A 13,172-nucleotide genomic window follows, 5' to 3' on the forward strand; every position below is an offset into this window, starting at 1 on the left:
CATACACTGTAGCTAACACTCTCACTGATACACACTGGTGTTTTCCAAACACTGTAGCTAACACTCTCACTGATACACACTGGTGCTTTCAACACACTGCAGCTAACACTCTCACTGATACACACTGATGTTTTACATACACTGTAGCTAACACTCTCACTGACACACACTGGTGCTTTCAACACACTGCAGCTAACACTCTCACTGACACACACTGATGTTTTCCATACACTGTAGCTAACACTCTCACTGATATACACTAGTGTTTTCCATACACTGGTGTTTTCTATACACTATTGCTAACACTCTCACTTATATACACTGATGTTTATGTGTGCCATCTTTTTTTTTGAGACCACGTCTCACTCTGTCACCCAGGCTGGAGTTGACTGGTACAATCTTGGCTCACTGCAACCTCCATCTTTCGGGTTCAAGTGATTCTCCCACCTCAGCTACACTTTGTATTTTTAGTAGAGACCGGTTTCACCATATTGGCCAGGCTGATCTCACTCAAACTCCTGACCTCATGATCTGTCCTCCTCGACCCCCACAGTGCTGGGATTACAGGTTGAGCTCCCCATTCAGCTTGTTTGTCCCATTTTTGGCCAGTGCAGCACACTGAGGTTGGCGCCTACATTAGCTTCCCAGGGCTTCTGTAACAAATCATCACAAACTTGGTGGCTAAAAAGAACCAAAACATTTTCTCAAAATTCTGGAGGCCAGAAGTCCAACATCAAGGTGTTGGCAAGGTTAGCTGGTTTGTTGTTTTAAGACACAGTATCTCACTTTGTTGCCCAGGCTGGAGTGCAATGGTGCCATCTTGGCTCACTGCAACTTTCACCTCTGCTCAAGTGCTTCTCCTGCCTCAGCTTCCTGAGTAGCTGGGACTAAAGGTGTGCACTACCACACTCAGTTAATTTTCATATTCTTTTAGTAGAGACAGGATTTTGCCATGTTGGCCAGGCTGGTCTCAAACTCCTGATCTCAAGTGATCCACTCCCCCTTGGCCTCCCAAAGAGCTGGGATGATAGGCGTGAGCCACTGTGCCCTGCCTCTTCTGGAGGTTCTGAGGAAGAAACTGTTCCACACCTCTGTTCTAGCTTCGGATGCTTGCCAGCAATCCTTGATGTTCCTTGGCTTGTAGAAGCAAGACTCCAGCCTCTGCCTGCTTCACGTGGCCTCCTTCCCTGTGTCTCTGTGTGTTAAATCTCTCGCTCCTAAGGACAACAGTCATTGGATAAGCCCCCCTACAACCCTTAATCCAGGACGATCTCATCTTGAGATACTTAATTACATTCACAAAGACAAGAGCACATTTACAGGTCCCAAGGTCTAGGACTTGGATATACTTTGGGGTCAGGGAGACATTTCAGCCCACTGTATATCCCTGGGTCCTTGTGAGATGACACCATAACAGTCTGATATTCTTCTTGCTTTTTGTATAACAGGATGTTCTAGGTTCATCTTGTATATTTCCTGTCCTTGACCTGGAAATAGTCGTCTCTCCAGGAATCTCTGGTTTCTTTTAGTGGAAAATTGTATTTAGAGATCACAAAATAGATGCTAAGATTGTAGTACTTTTGTAATCAATAAAAACAATTTTCACTAAATAAAAAATAATTGGCTACTTGTATCATCAGTCATCAAAATGGTCTTCAACTTATTTCTAGAACTTCTAAGAGTCTGTTCTAGAAAACTAATGCAAAACATTTAAGATGCTATATTCAGAAAGACATTCTTTATAAGGATTATCTTTTCTTTTTTTTTTTCAATTAGAGACAGGGTCTCACTCTGTCAGCCAGGCTGGAGTGCAGTCCTGTGATCATGGCTCACTCTTTGTAAGGATTATCTTTTTTTTTTTTTTTAATTAGAGACAGGGTCTCACTCTGTCACCCAGGCTGGAGTGCAGTGGTGTGATCACGGCTCACTGCAGCTTTGACCTCCCAGGTTCAAGCAATCCTCCCACCTCACCTTCTCAAGCAGCTGAGACCACAGGCATGTGCCACCACACTCAACTTATTTTTAAACATTTGTAAAGACCAGGTCTCGGTCTGTTGCCCAGGCTGGTCTTGGACTCTTGGCTCCAAGCAAGCCTTCAGCCCTGGCCTCTCACAATGCTAGGATTACAGGCGTGACCCACTGTGCCCTGCCAGGATTATCTATAAAAGTGAAATCTGAGGCAGCATAAACAATAATGGTCATGAGGACACTATAATGATAGTTATATTGATTACTGATGTCATTCTAACAACAGTAATGACAGGAGAAATGCTCATGCTACGTACAACACTAACAATAAAAGGATACAACAATGAATTAAGATTACAACGTACAAAAGTATGTCTATGAAAACCGATTGAAAAAATACCCCAAATTGCTAATATGATTATTTGAGGATAATGGGATTATGAGCGATCATTTTTATTTATACTATGGTTATTTTTACCTTCAAAACTGCATATTTACATGTATGTATTTCTTTCTGCATACACACATAATAGTTAAACAGTGTATATCATGCAAGAACTCTGGAGTCCCTGCTTTGGAGGTCCTTACAGACAATGCCATCTCACCCTGGGAGTGGCTCGGAGCTCAACGGATTGTTCTCAGGCTCCAAGGCCAAACCTTGGCAGGTGATCACCTGCGCAACTCAACATGACCAGGGCCCCAGGCAGAGGGTGCAGCTACCCCTGCCTCTGGCTGGCTGATGCACAACTCAGGAGAGTTTGTGGACACACTTCCTGTTTGACCTGCAGTATTTTTGCTCTGGCTCCAAGGAACTCCCCACTGTACTGTCTGAACTACTATGTATGATGTCTTCCTGTGATCTAGACATCAGTAAATAATAAACACAAAGCGGGGTGAAGAGCAGAACGTTCCCAAATTATTTTCTTTCTCTTGGCCTTAGGGGAATCCCAGACTAAATGTGAAAAGGAATTTCTAATCCCGTGGTTAAGGCTGAATAAAAAGTTCTTCTGGGTCTTCCTTCTGCTAAATCACTTTGCTGAACTACTGCCATTTGGGGGCTGCAGGAGAGGCATCACCCTTTCCTGCCTCCCAGTTCCCGAACGTCAGCATCTCAAACAATGGTTGTTTGTTTAGGCAGACTGAAAATGCTATGTAAATTTCAGAAGACATATAAAAGCCCAAAGGCTTCTGCTTAGGTTAGTAACACTTCTGGGCATGGAACAACTGGCTGTGACTCATCCTCACCAAAGGCTGGGTCCTCCTACAGAAAAGTCTGTTACTGCTTTTCTCATAGGGAGATGGTGCTACTGACCTACTTTTAACAGGTCATGCCCTTTGAGCAGCTCACACAACTCCAAGGAGGAGACCAGCCATATTTTTTTGCCCAGTCTCCTTTTCACAAGGCCCTTCTGTAAGGCAGCTGCCTGGGCAGACACGGCTGGACAGTGAACTTTTCTCTGTGGCAGGCCAACTGGTCTGACCCACGGTTGTCTGTGGCCTTGTCAGGGCTTATCTTCTTATTCACTGAGCTCCTCAGCCCAGAGAGTTCAGGGAAAGGAGGGGTGAGTGGGCAGCCAGGACAGCTCACCTGCTGAGTAGTGGCCAGACAATACTCTGCTGTGCTCAGGATGCTGCAGATGAGGCAGAGCTCCTCCAGAGTGAACTTGGCTACTTCTGAGCCCTCCTTTTCCTTGAGGAGGCTGCTGATGGTTAGCCCTCCACTGCTGGTTGTGGTTCTGAGAAAAAGGAACAGGAACTAGTCAGCCTGGAATTTCTAATTTGTTTCCTGAACTGGAAACTGCATATTTTAAGACAAAGAAAAGGGGGAAGTAAAGGCTGGACACAGCCCAAATCAATCCACATACAATGAGTTCTTTTCCTACTGACCTTACCTTGACTATCATCTGTTTAGACTCTCTCACCATCAGAAGGAGGAAGAGATGATTCCTATTTTAGTTGACCTTAGTTAACCATCAGCCAGTTGTTAGTCATATTAACTAAGATGGTCTAATATTCAAAGGGAAGGCTGCTCAGTTGCCCCTCTCTTTAGCTTGGAACCTCCTGATATGCAGAACTGACTCAGGACCATCTGGAGCACAAAAGCTGTTTGCCCACCTTGACTCTTTCAGTTAAGAAAAGTCTGCACCGGAACTTATGTGTGCTTGTGGAGGAGTACATAAGCGAATTAAAAGATGTGCTTCCTGCCCAAGGCCCTAATGTCTAAAGAGGCCAAAACCCATCTCACATCCTTCTGTGACTATGGGTTTTTGGGGCAGCCCCGGCTCCTCAGTGAGTTCTATGGTAGTAATAACTACCCACTCATATCTGGATGCTTCAGAATCCTCTGGGGGTTCCTTTCACCTGCCCTCACTTTTGTGAACAGTCTCTGTACTGACAAAATCCCAGCTGAGTATGCCATTTTCTTCCTGTTGAGATGTGGGAAATGCTCCCAGGATGATGTTAAAAACAGTAGCAGCAGGGAACAAAGCTACGAGCAGCGCAGTCCAATTGCGCCAAACAAGCAAACAAGAGCAGCAGACCACACACCTTACGTATCTATCAGGAATGGAAAAACATATACCAGAAAGTTAAGTCTTCTCTGGGTAGTGAGTTTATATATAATTTTTTTTTCTATAGACAAGTCTCCCTGCAATGCCCAGGCTGGAGGGCAGTGGTGCGATCTCAGCTCGCTGCAACCTCTACCTCCTGGGTTCAAGCGATTCTCCTGCCTCAGCCTTCTGAGTAGCTGGGTTCAGAGGCACGCGCCACCACAGCCCAGCTGATTTTTGCATTTTTAGTGGAAACAAGGTTTCGTCACGTTGACCAGGCTCGTCTCAAACTCCTGAAGTCAAGTCATCCTCCTGCCTCAGCCTCCCAAAAGGCTGGGATTACCTGGCCAATTTTTGTTTTTTTCTTCATGCTTTTCTATGTTTTGTAAGCTATGATGAACTTGTGTTATCTTGATAATCAGAACAAAAGTTATTAAAATTTTAAAATGATTTTTGTCATAGTCAAAGAAGTTCTCACCAGTAAAACATACCTGTCACTTCACATCTCCTGTACAGCACGAGATTTTATTCTCTTTCAAGTAACATGAAACTCCCATATGTGACACATTTTAGTGATCATGACAGAAACTAATTCCAGAATTGTTAAATTTAGCCATGGGGGTAATTTACAAATACGAAATTCAGAAGCATCAATTTAAGTCACATTCTATTACAGTGAAACCTATCATATAATCAAAACATCTCTAAAATCCTAGTTGAATGATCCACTTATTTCAATAGTAAGCAATACGACAATATTCTAAGCCCCAGAATGACACAACAGTCACCATAACCAGAAGCTATGCACCAGCCACCCCACAATCCTACTCTATCTTGAAACACTAGGCTCTGTCCAGCATGGCAAGAAGTGCGTACCACAAGAGGGACTTGGAGCCTACTAGAACGAGAAAAGAGCAGGTTCATTCCCCCCACCCTCACTCTGGGGCATAATCTCACCCAAGGAGGCTTCAGTGAAACCACTTATGCTTTTTAACAGTTATTTGCACCACAACCTCACTTTTTCTGTGTGTGCCAAGTATCTATAGTTGAATCCACGGAAATTAAATACATGTACAATGGGACTGGTTCCCCTTTGTCCACCGGGGCAAGGTTGGCCCACATGGGCAGCCAGTGTGGACATTCCCTCTCACGATTTTCATCAGCTGTGGAACGTCAGAGAGGAAATCCCTTCAGACCCTCGGGAACTCAGTAAGAGTGCTTTCTTCCTTGACACTCTCAGGGGTTCAGTAAACAACTTCGGAGTGGATTTCCTTAAAGATTCCCATATTTAGGTATATTTGCATCTCACTTCACCATTCAGACTATGATGAACACGACTCACTTGGGCAGGTTGCCAGAGAGGATTTTCCAGGCATATTCTCGGAGGTACTTCTGGAAAATGGTGGTCAGGGCGATCATTGGCTCCCCAGTGCTGAGCTGGGAGCACTGCACCATGCACTTCTTGTAATAGACAAAGAGGTCGGCACAGCTGGGGAGCACAGCACCCCCTTCATCAGTGTTGGGCTTAGGGGGCCCCTGGGCTTTGAAATCAGCCACAAACCGATCTATCAGCTCTCCGAGGTTCCTAGGAGGGAAAAAAAACTAAAACGTTATCTTACTTCAAGAAAAAGCAAATGTGTTTGTTGGTAATGTACATAAACTACCACCACAAGTAATCATTCCTGCTGCTTTAAAATTAAAATTGGATCAATTTTAATGAATATCATCATTAACTACCACCGCCACTCCTACTATAACAGCAGTAATACAATGTAGCATCTCTGTGTTGCTTTGCACTTCTCAAGGCATTTCATTTTTACATTTGATCTAAGTAAGACAGGGCATTACTGGTCCCTCTAAAAGATGAGAAAATTAAGGCCTAGAATCTAGTACAGAGCTGAGCCTGGACCCCAACACTCAAGTAGGAATACAGACCCTACCACCATAGCAGTACTGTTTCCCCTTTCCACAAACAAAACCCTCAATAGTGACAGTGATCATCTTCTCAACACTTAGGATGCACCAGGTATCACGTCCATGCTTAAGCATCATCTCACTTCATTTTTTTTGTTTTGAGACAGTGTCTTGCTCTGTCGGCCCAGGCTGGAGTGTAGCAGTGCAATCTCAGCTCACTGCAACCTCTGCCTCCAGGGTTCAAGAGATTCTCTTGCCTCGGCCTCCCAAGTAGCCGGGACTATAGGTGCACGCCACAACGCCCAGCTAATTTTTTTTATTTTTAGTAGAGATGGGGTTTCGTCATGTTTGGACAGGCAGGTCTCAAACTCCTGACCTCAAGTGATCCATCTGCCTTGGCCTCCCAAAGTGCTTGGATTACAGGTGTAAGCCACCATGCCCAGCTCAGTTACTTTTTACAATAAACTTACATAGCATGTATTATTACTATCCTCATTTTCAAAGAGCTGAGTACAGAAAGGCAGAGTACCTTGTCCACGTTAAAAGAGCAAGAAAACAGGAGAGCCAGGATTCAAAACTAAGCAGCCTGGCTCCAAGCTCCATGCCTCTAAGCACTCTACTTCCTAAAACACAAAAAATTATGATGTCAGCAGATATTTAGACATGATGGACCTAAATCTGTCCAACAGATAGATGCCTAAACAAAGAGAAACTGTAAAATATATACTAATGGTTTCCTTCTCCTTCTCCTTCAATGTAGTTTTTTCTTAGAGCTTCCAGAATCAAAAGTGTAAAAAAATCTTAGGAAAACAAAGGGTATAGGCAGAGCGTGGTAGCTCACACCTGTAATCCCAGCACTTTGGGAGGCCAAGGCAGGTGGATCACTTGAGGCCAGGAGCTCGAGACTAGCCTGACCAACATGGTAAAACCCCAGCTCTACTAAAAATACAAAAATTAGCTGGGTGTGGTGGCAGGCGCCAGCTACTTGGAAGGCTGAGGCAGGAGAATCACTTGAACCTGAGAGGCAGAGGTTGCACTGAGCCGAGATCACATCACCGAACTCCAGCCTAGGCGACAGAGCAAGATTCTTTCTGGGAAAAAAAAAAAAAAAAAAAGAGGGCATAAGCAGCTCCAGACTTGCCTCCAGCCACATGGGGAAGAGAATTGCGATTTTTCTCCCATTGCCCATTGAAACATCCCTGAAATTGTCTGGCATATTGCGCCATCACTAGTGAGAATCCAGCAGAGCTGCAGTAACTGCTGGCTGCACAGCTGTGCTGTGTGAAGAATGGGAAGGGTTCCCACCTCTCCTGACATGTTGCATCTTTTTAGGTTGCTGTTTAAGGCTATATTAATCCAGCTGTGTTTTAAAATGTATTTATAAAATGGTCAGAAAGAAAAAGACAAGAACCACATATACCATTAATTAGCAGGAATAGGAGAAAACTGCCATTTTACTCAAGTGCTTTTGGTACCGAAAGTTGATGATATCCAGGTGCATCCACTCTGCCCTCAAGGAACTTCAGGCTAGGCTAGGTCTGTGGTGACAGTCAGAGGGCAGGAAGGATCTCGTCAGCTGACCTTGGAAAGCTTCACAGCCACCACCCTCATTCCTCACCTCTCTTGCCCCACCTTTCCACTTAATCTCCCACCTCTCCGTTCCTCACAATGGCTCCCCTGCTCACCCACCCCGGTCACCGGGCCTGTGCCTACATGATGGCTGAGCCAACACGCTCTCCTGCCACCCGTCTACTCCCCCTTCAACCTCAGGCCAGGTCCCACTCACACCAGCTGCAACTTCTATTACCCGCCACCCACCGACACATTATTTACCACTCTACAGTGTAAGGATGCCGCATATTCAAGAAATAACCTATCTTCTCCCACCGTGGGCCACACAGGCACTGTCAGTCAACAAGGAGCCCCCTTTCCACTGATCTTTCTTGTGATTCCACATTCTTCTTGAGATGGCACTCCAGCCAGTCACCTCTATAAACTGAAGCTGGCACAAAAGGTGAAGGAGGCAGAATCACCTGTGTCGTGCTCTTCCTGAGAGGAGGGGTGATGTGCATGCTAGCGCATGCTGCTGCCCCGGCCCCCAGTCATGCTGATGTGTGTAGCAAATCTTCATGCTGGTGCTCCATACGGACTTAGCTCATCAACCTCCACACTCTGTTCCTAGGGGATGGGGATGGAGATTGGCACACTGGAGGAGAGCATGGAACTGAAGGCAAGAGTCCCCTGGGGTCTTCTTATGAGAGATTCTAATCTCTAAACCGATGGCGCCAACCAAATCAGCGCTCCGACATCCTTTTTGTTTGTTTTTGAGACAGAGTCTCAGAAACTCACGCCCAGGCTGGAGTGCAATGGTGCGATCTCGGCTCACTGCAACCTCCCCCTTCCAGGTTGAAGCGATTCTCCTGCCTCAGCTTCCCGAGTAGCTGGGACTACAGGCATGTGCCACCACGCCTGGTTAATTTTTATAAATTTTTTTAGTAGAGGCGGGGTTTCACCATATTGGCCAGGCTGGTGTTGAACTCCTGATCTCGTGATCCACCCTCCTCGGCCTCCCAAAGGGCTGGGATGACAGCCGTGAGCCACCACGCCTGTACTCCCACATCTGATGTGCTTTTATTTTCATCACTCACCTATTTCCCTAGAAGACAGACACTCACTTACTTGTTTCCTATTTCAGAGCCAACCCAATGAGTAAGATTATAAATTAATTATGATCACGCAGCATAAAGAAAATTTCACTCCAAAAAACTCTAAAGATCTATGTTCTGTAGAACGTCTACAGAATGTCTACTTGGTTACTTTTGACATTGTTCTTTGGAAGAGATGAGAAATAAATCAGCTGGGAAAGCCTCCCCTCTCTTCCATCTTTCACTCTGCATCGGCATGCTTTGACGCCACGTGAGACATCAGAAAATCAGTAGTCAGTACTTCACACAAGAAAAGAATATGTTACCCAAATGGGAATGAGTAAGGCTCATTAGTTTTGAATAGATGATCCAATCTGATCACATTTTTTTGTTTTTTTGAGATAAGGTATTGCTTTATTACCCAGGACAAAGCGTAGTAGCATGATCATGGCTGACTGCAGCCTCAACCTCCCAGGCTCAAGCAATTCTCCTGCCTCAGCCTCCCAAGTAGCTGGGATGATAGGCATGTATCACTATGCCTGGCTAGGAGGAGGCCAGGGATTTGAAACTAGTGCAACAAAGTGAGATCCCTAGCTCTTAAAAAAAAGGAAACAAATCAGTTAAGCATGGTGTAGGTGCTTGTAGTCCCAGCTACTTGGGAGGCTGAGGTAGGAGGATCACTTGAGCCCAGGAGTTTGAGGTTACAGTGGGCTATAATGTCACTACTGCACTAAAGTGAGAAGAAAAAACACACCATGGCAGACCAGGTTTATCCTTGGATGACCAAGGCAGTTTCTCTGGTGGACCTGCAGTCAGCATTCACAGAAACAATATTCTAACTGGAATGTAGAGTGACGCACAAGGAGAGAAAGACAGTAGCCAGAAAAGGGCAAGGCAGGTGAGCAAGGCCAAAGCAGCTGAAGATCCCCAGAAAGTGAGATCACTTCTGTTTCGTTTTGGAGACAGGGTCACCCAGGCTGGAGTGCAGTGGCACAACCACAGCTTACTGCAACTTCTGCCTCCCAGGCTCCAGCCATCCTCCCACCTCAGCCTTCTGAGTAGCTGGGTCTACAGGTGCATGCCACCACACCTGGCTATTTTTTTGTGGGTTTTTCTTTTTGTTGAGACAGGGTTTTGTCACGTCATCCAGGCGGGTCTCAAACTCCTGAGCTTAAACCATCCACCTGCCTCAGCCTCCCAAAGTGCTGGGATTACAGGCATGAGCAACCACGCCCAGCCCTAGAACTTGTTAATTCAAGGGTACTCACACTAATTTGCACCCCTTCCTCTTCCCTTCTGTTGGGCTGAGGATGTGGCTGTGGTGTGGCCGGTAGAGCTGGGGAGCCAAGGTGTAGCCTGAGCACAGCTGGGAGGTGGTTATACACAGGCAAATTGAACAAGGAAGTGAATATACCGAGCATGCTTCTCACTGGTGTAGAAGGTAGTTACCAACATTAAAAGGCAGAGGCTAAAATAAACCCTGTAATGTTAGATTAGATTTGGAGGTATCAGCATAAAATGCACAGGTTCTAATATAGAAACAGGTGGCCGGGTGCGGTGGCTCACGCCTGTAATCCCAGCACTTTGGGAGGCTGAGGGGGGCGGATCACTAGGTTAAGAAATCGAGACCATCCTGGCCAACATGGTGAAACCTCGTCTCTACTAAAAAATACAAAAATTAGCTGGAGGCCGGGCATGGTGGCTCAAGCCTGTAATCCCAGCACTTTGGGAGGCCGAGGCGGGTGGATCACGAGGTCAAGAGATCGAGACCATCCTGGTCAACATGGTGAAACCCCGTCTCTACTAAAAATACAAAAAAAAAAATTAGCTGGGCATGGTGGCGCGTGCCTGTAATCCCAGCTACTCAGGAGGCTGAGGCAGGAGAATTGCTTGAACCCAGGAGGCGGAGGTTGCAGTGAGCCGAGCTTGCGCCACTGCACTCCAGCCTAGTGCCTGGTGACAGCAAGACTCTGTCTCAAAAAAAAAAAAAAAAGAACCAGGTATGCACACAGGCAGAGATGTATGTGTGTATACACGTATGTTTATACACACACATATATTTCTCAGCTCTCTCACCAAGGGGACCTGGAAGCAATGACCCCGAGCAGCAATGTGCATACTTGATTTCTAAATATCATTCTCCACCAAAGGAACAAGAAATCCCTGGGAAAATGGATGACTCCAGAGCTGGGATACGAACATACAGGATAAGCCTAGTATAGTTTGTTGTGCCAGAAAGAAAGGAGGTGCTCAGAAAATGATAGTGGCAGCCGGACATAGTGGCTCACGTCAGTAAGCCCAACACTTTGGGAGGCCGAGGCGGGCGGATCACCTGAGGTCAGGAGGTTGAGACCAGCCTGGCTAACATGGTGAAACTCTGTCCCTACTAGAAAATACAAAAAATTAGCCGGGCATGATGGCAGGTGCCTGTAATCCCAGCTACTTGGGAGGCTGAAGCAGCAGAATCGCTTGAACCCCAGAGGCGGAGGTTGCAGTGAGTGGAGATCATGCCATTGCACATCAGCCTGGGTGACAGAGGGAGACTCTGCCTCAAAAAAAAAAAAAAAAAAAAAAAAAAAAAAAAAAAAAAAAAAAAAAAATGATAGCAGCATGTAAAAAGGATAAAGAGCCATCTTGAAGAGGTAAAGTATAAAGCGCCATCTTGAAGGTTCCCACTGGCAAGTCAGAAACAATTTGAGCACTAAAATAATAATGATGAATCCTGGAAGGAAAAGCAGACACTAATGAAAAAAACTGGCAAAATTCAAATACAGTGTGCAAATGATTAAACAGTATCATACCAATGTTAAATTGCCAGTTCCGACAGCTCTGCTGCAGCTACATAAGATGTTAACATTAGGGAAGCTGGGTAAAGGGAACAGGAGAAATCTGTATTATTTGTGGAATTTTCCTGTAGGTGTACACTTATTCCAAAGTAAAGTAAAAATAAAAGAGACAGTGATGCCTATAACCTACCGAATAAAATATAAAAATCCATGAGTCCATGCTGACTTAGATATGTGGGGGAGAAGTGCAAGCTTTTCTTAAAGTAGAATGTCAACTGATAAATGCAGAAGAAATGATGGAGTTAGAAAAATCACCATTTGGCCAGTCGTAGTGGCTCATGCCTGTAATCCCAGCACTTTGGGAGGTTGAGGTGGATGGATCACTTGAGGTCAGGAGTTTGAAACCAGCCTGGTCAACACGGTAAAACCCCATCTCTACTAAAAATATAAAAAAATTAGCTGGGTGTGGTGGCGAAACAGCAACTCAGGAGGCTGAGGCAGGAGAATCACTTGAACCTGGGAGGCAGAGGTTGCAGTGAGTGGAGATGGCGCCACTGCTGCACTCCAGCCTGGGCAAGAGCGAGACTGTGTCAAAAAAAAAAAAAAAAAGAACATCACAAGTTATGGGACAAACTGGTATTCTGTGCCTCATGATATGAATTCCTAAAAACACAGGACCACTTCTGCATAAACCACAAATCATGAGAAAACATCAAACAAGCCCAAACTGAGGGAAATTCTACAAAGTAATTGGCCAATACTCTTAAAAAATGTCAAGGTCATGAAAAACAAAGAAAGACTGAATTAGTCTTCTGGGTTGAAGGAGACCAAAGAGACATGACAGCTAAATGCAACCTGTGATCCTAGAGCTATTCAAACAAACAAACAAGATTGGGACAACTGGTGAAATGTCAGGAGACCACAGATGAAGCAGTAATACTGTGTGAGTGTGGATTTTCAGATGCTGAAGGTTGTACCAGGGTTAAGTGATGAGGAGGTGGCCGTGGATGAAGCAGTAACACTGTGTGAGTGTGGATTTCCGGATGCTGACACTGTACCGGGGTTAAGTGATGAGGAGGTGGCCGTGGATGAAGCAGTAACACTGTGTGAGTGTGGATTTCCGGATGCTGACAGCTGTACCGTGGTTACGTGATGAGGAGGCGGCCGTGGATGAAGCAGTAACACTGTGTGAGTGTGGATTTCCGGATGCTGACGGCTGTACCGGGGTTAAGTGATGAGGAGGAGGCCGTGGATGAAGCAGTAACACTGTGTGAGTGTGGATTTCCGGATGCTGACGGCTGTACCGTGGT

The 13,172-nt window shown here is 45.5% G+C and overlaps 1 protein-coding gene across 5 annotated transcripts in view; it reads right to left on the reverse strand.

Annotated features, from left to right (window-relative positions):
* VPS53 (VPS53 subunit of GARP complex) overlaps positions 1-13,172 on the reverse strand; it is a 166,638-nt gene that overhangs the window by 46,711 nt on the left and 106,755 nt on the right. For all 5 annotated transcript variants that reach the window (XM_032263449.1, XM_032263448.1, XM_032263447.1 and 2 more), the window contains 2 exons: positions 5,860-6,102; positions 3,557-3,704 (listed from right to left, as the gene is read on the reverse strand). In XM_032263449.1, the coding sequence (XP_032119340.1) occupies positions 3,557-3,704; positions 5,860-6,102 (391 nt within the window). The remainder of the gene's footprint in view (positions 1-3,556; positions 3,705-5,859; positions 6,103-13,172) is intronic.

The sequence above is a fragment of the Sapajus apella genome, unplaced genomic scaffold (genome assembly GCF_009761245.1).
Source record: "Sapajus apella isolate SASKATOON/1434 unplaced genomic scaffold, GSC_monkey_1.0 scaffold136, whole genome shotgun sequence".
Classification (NCBI taxonomy): domain Eukaryota; kingdom Metazoa; phylum Chordata; class Mammalia; order Primates; family Cebidae; genus Sapajus; species Sapajus apella.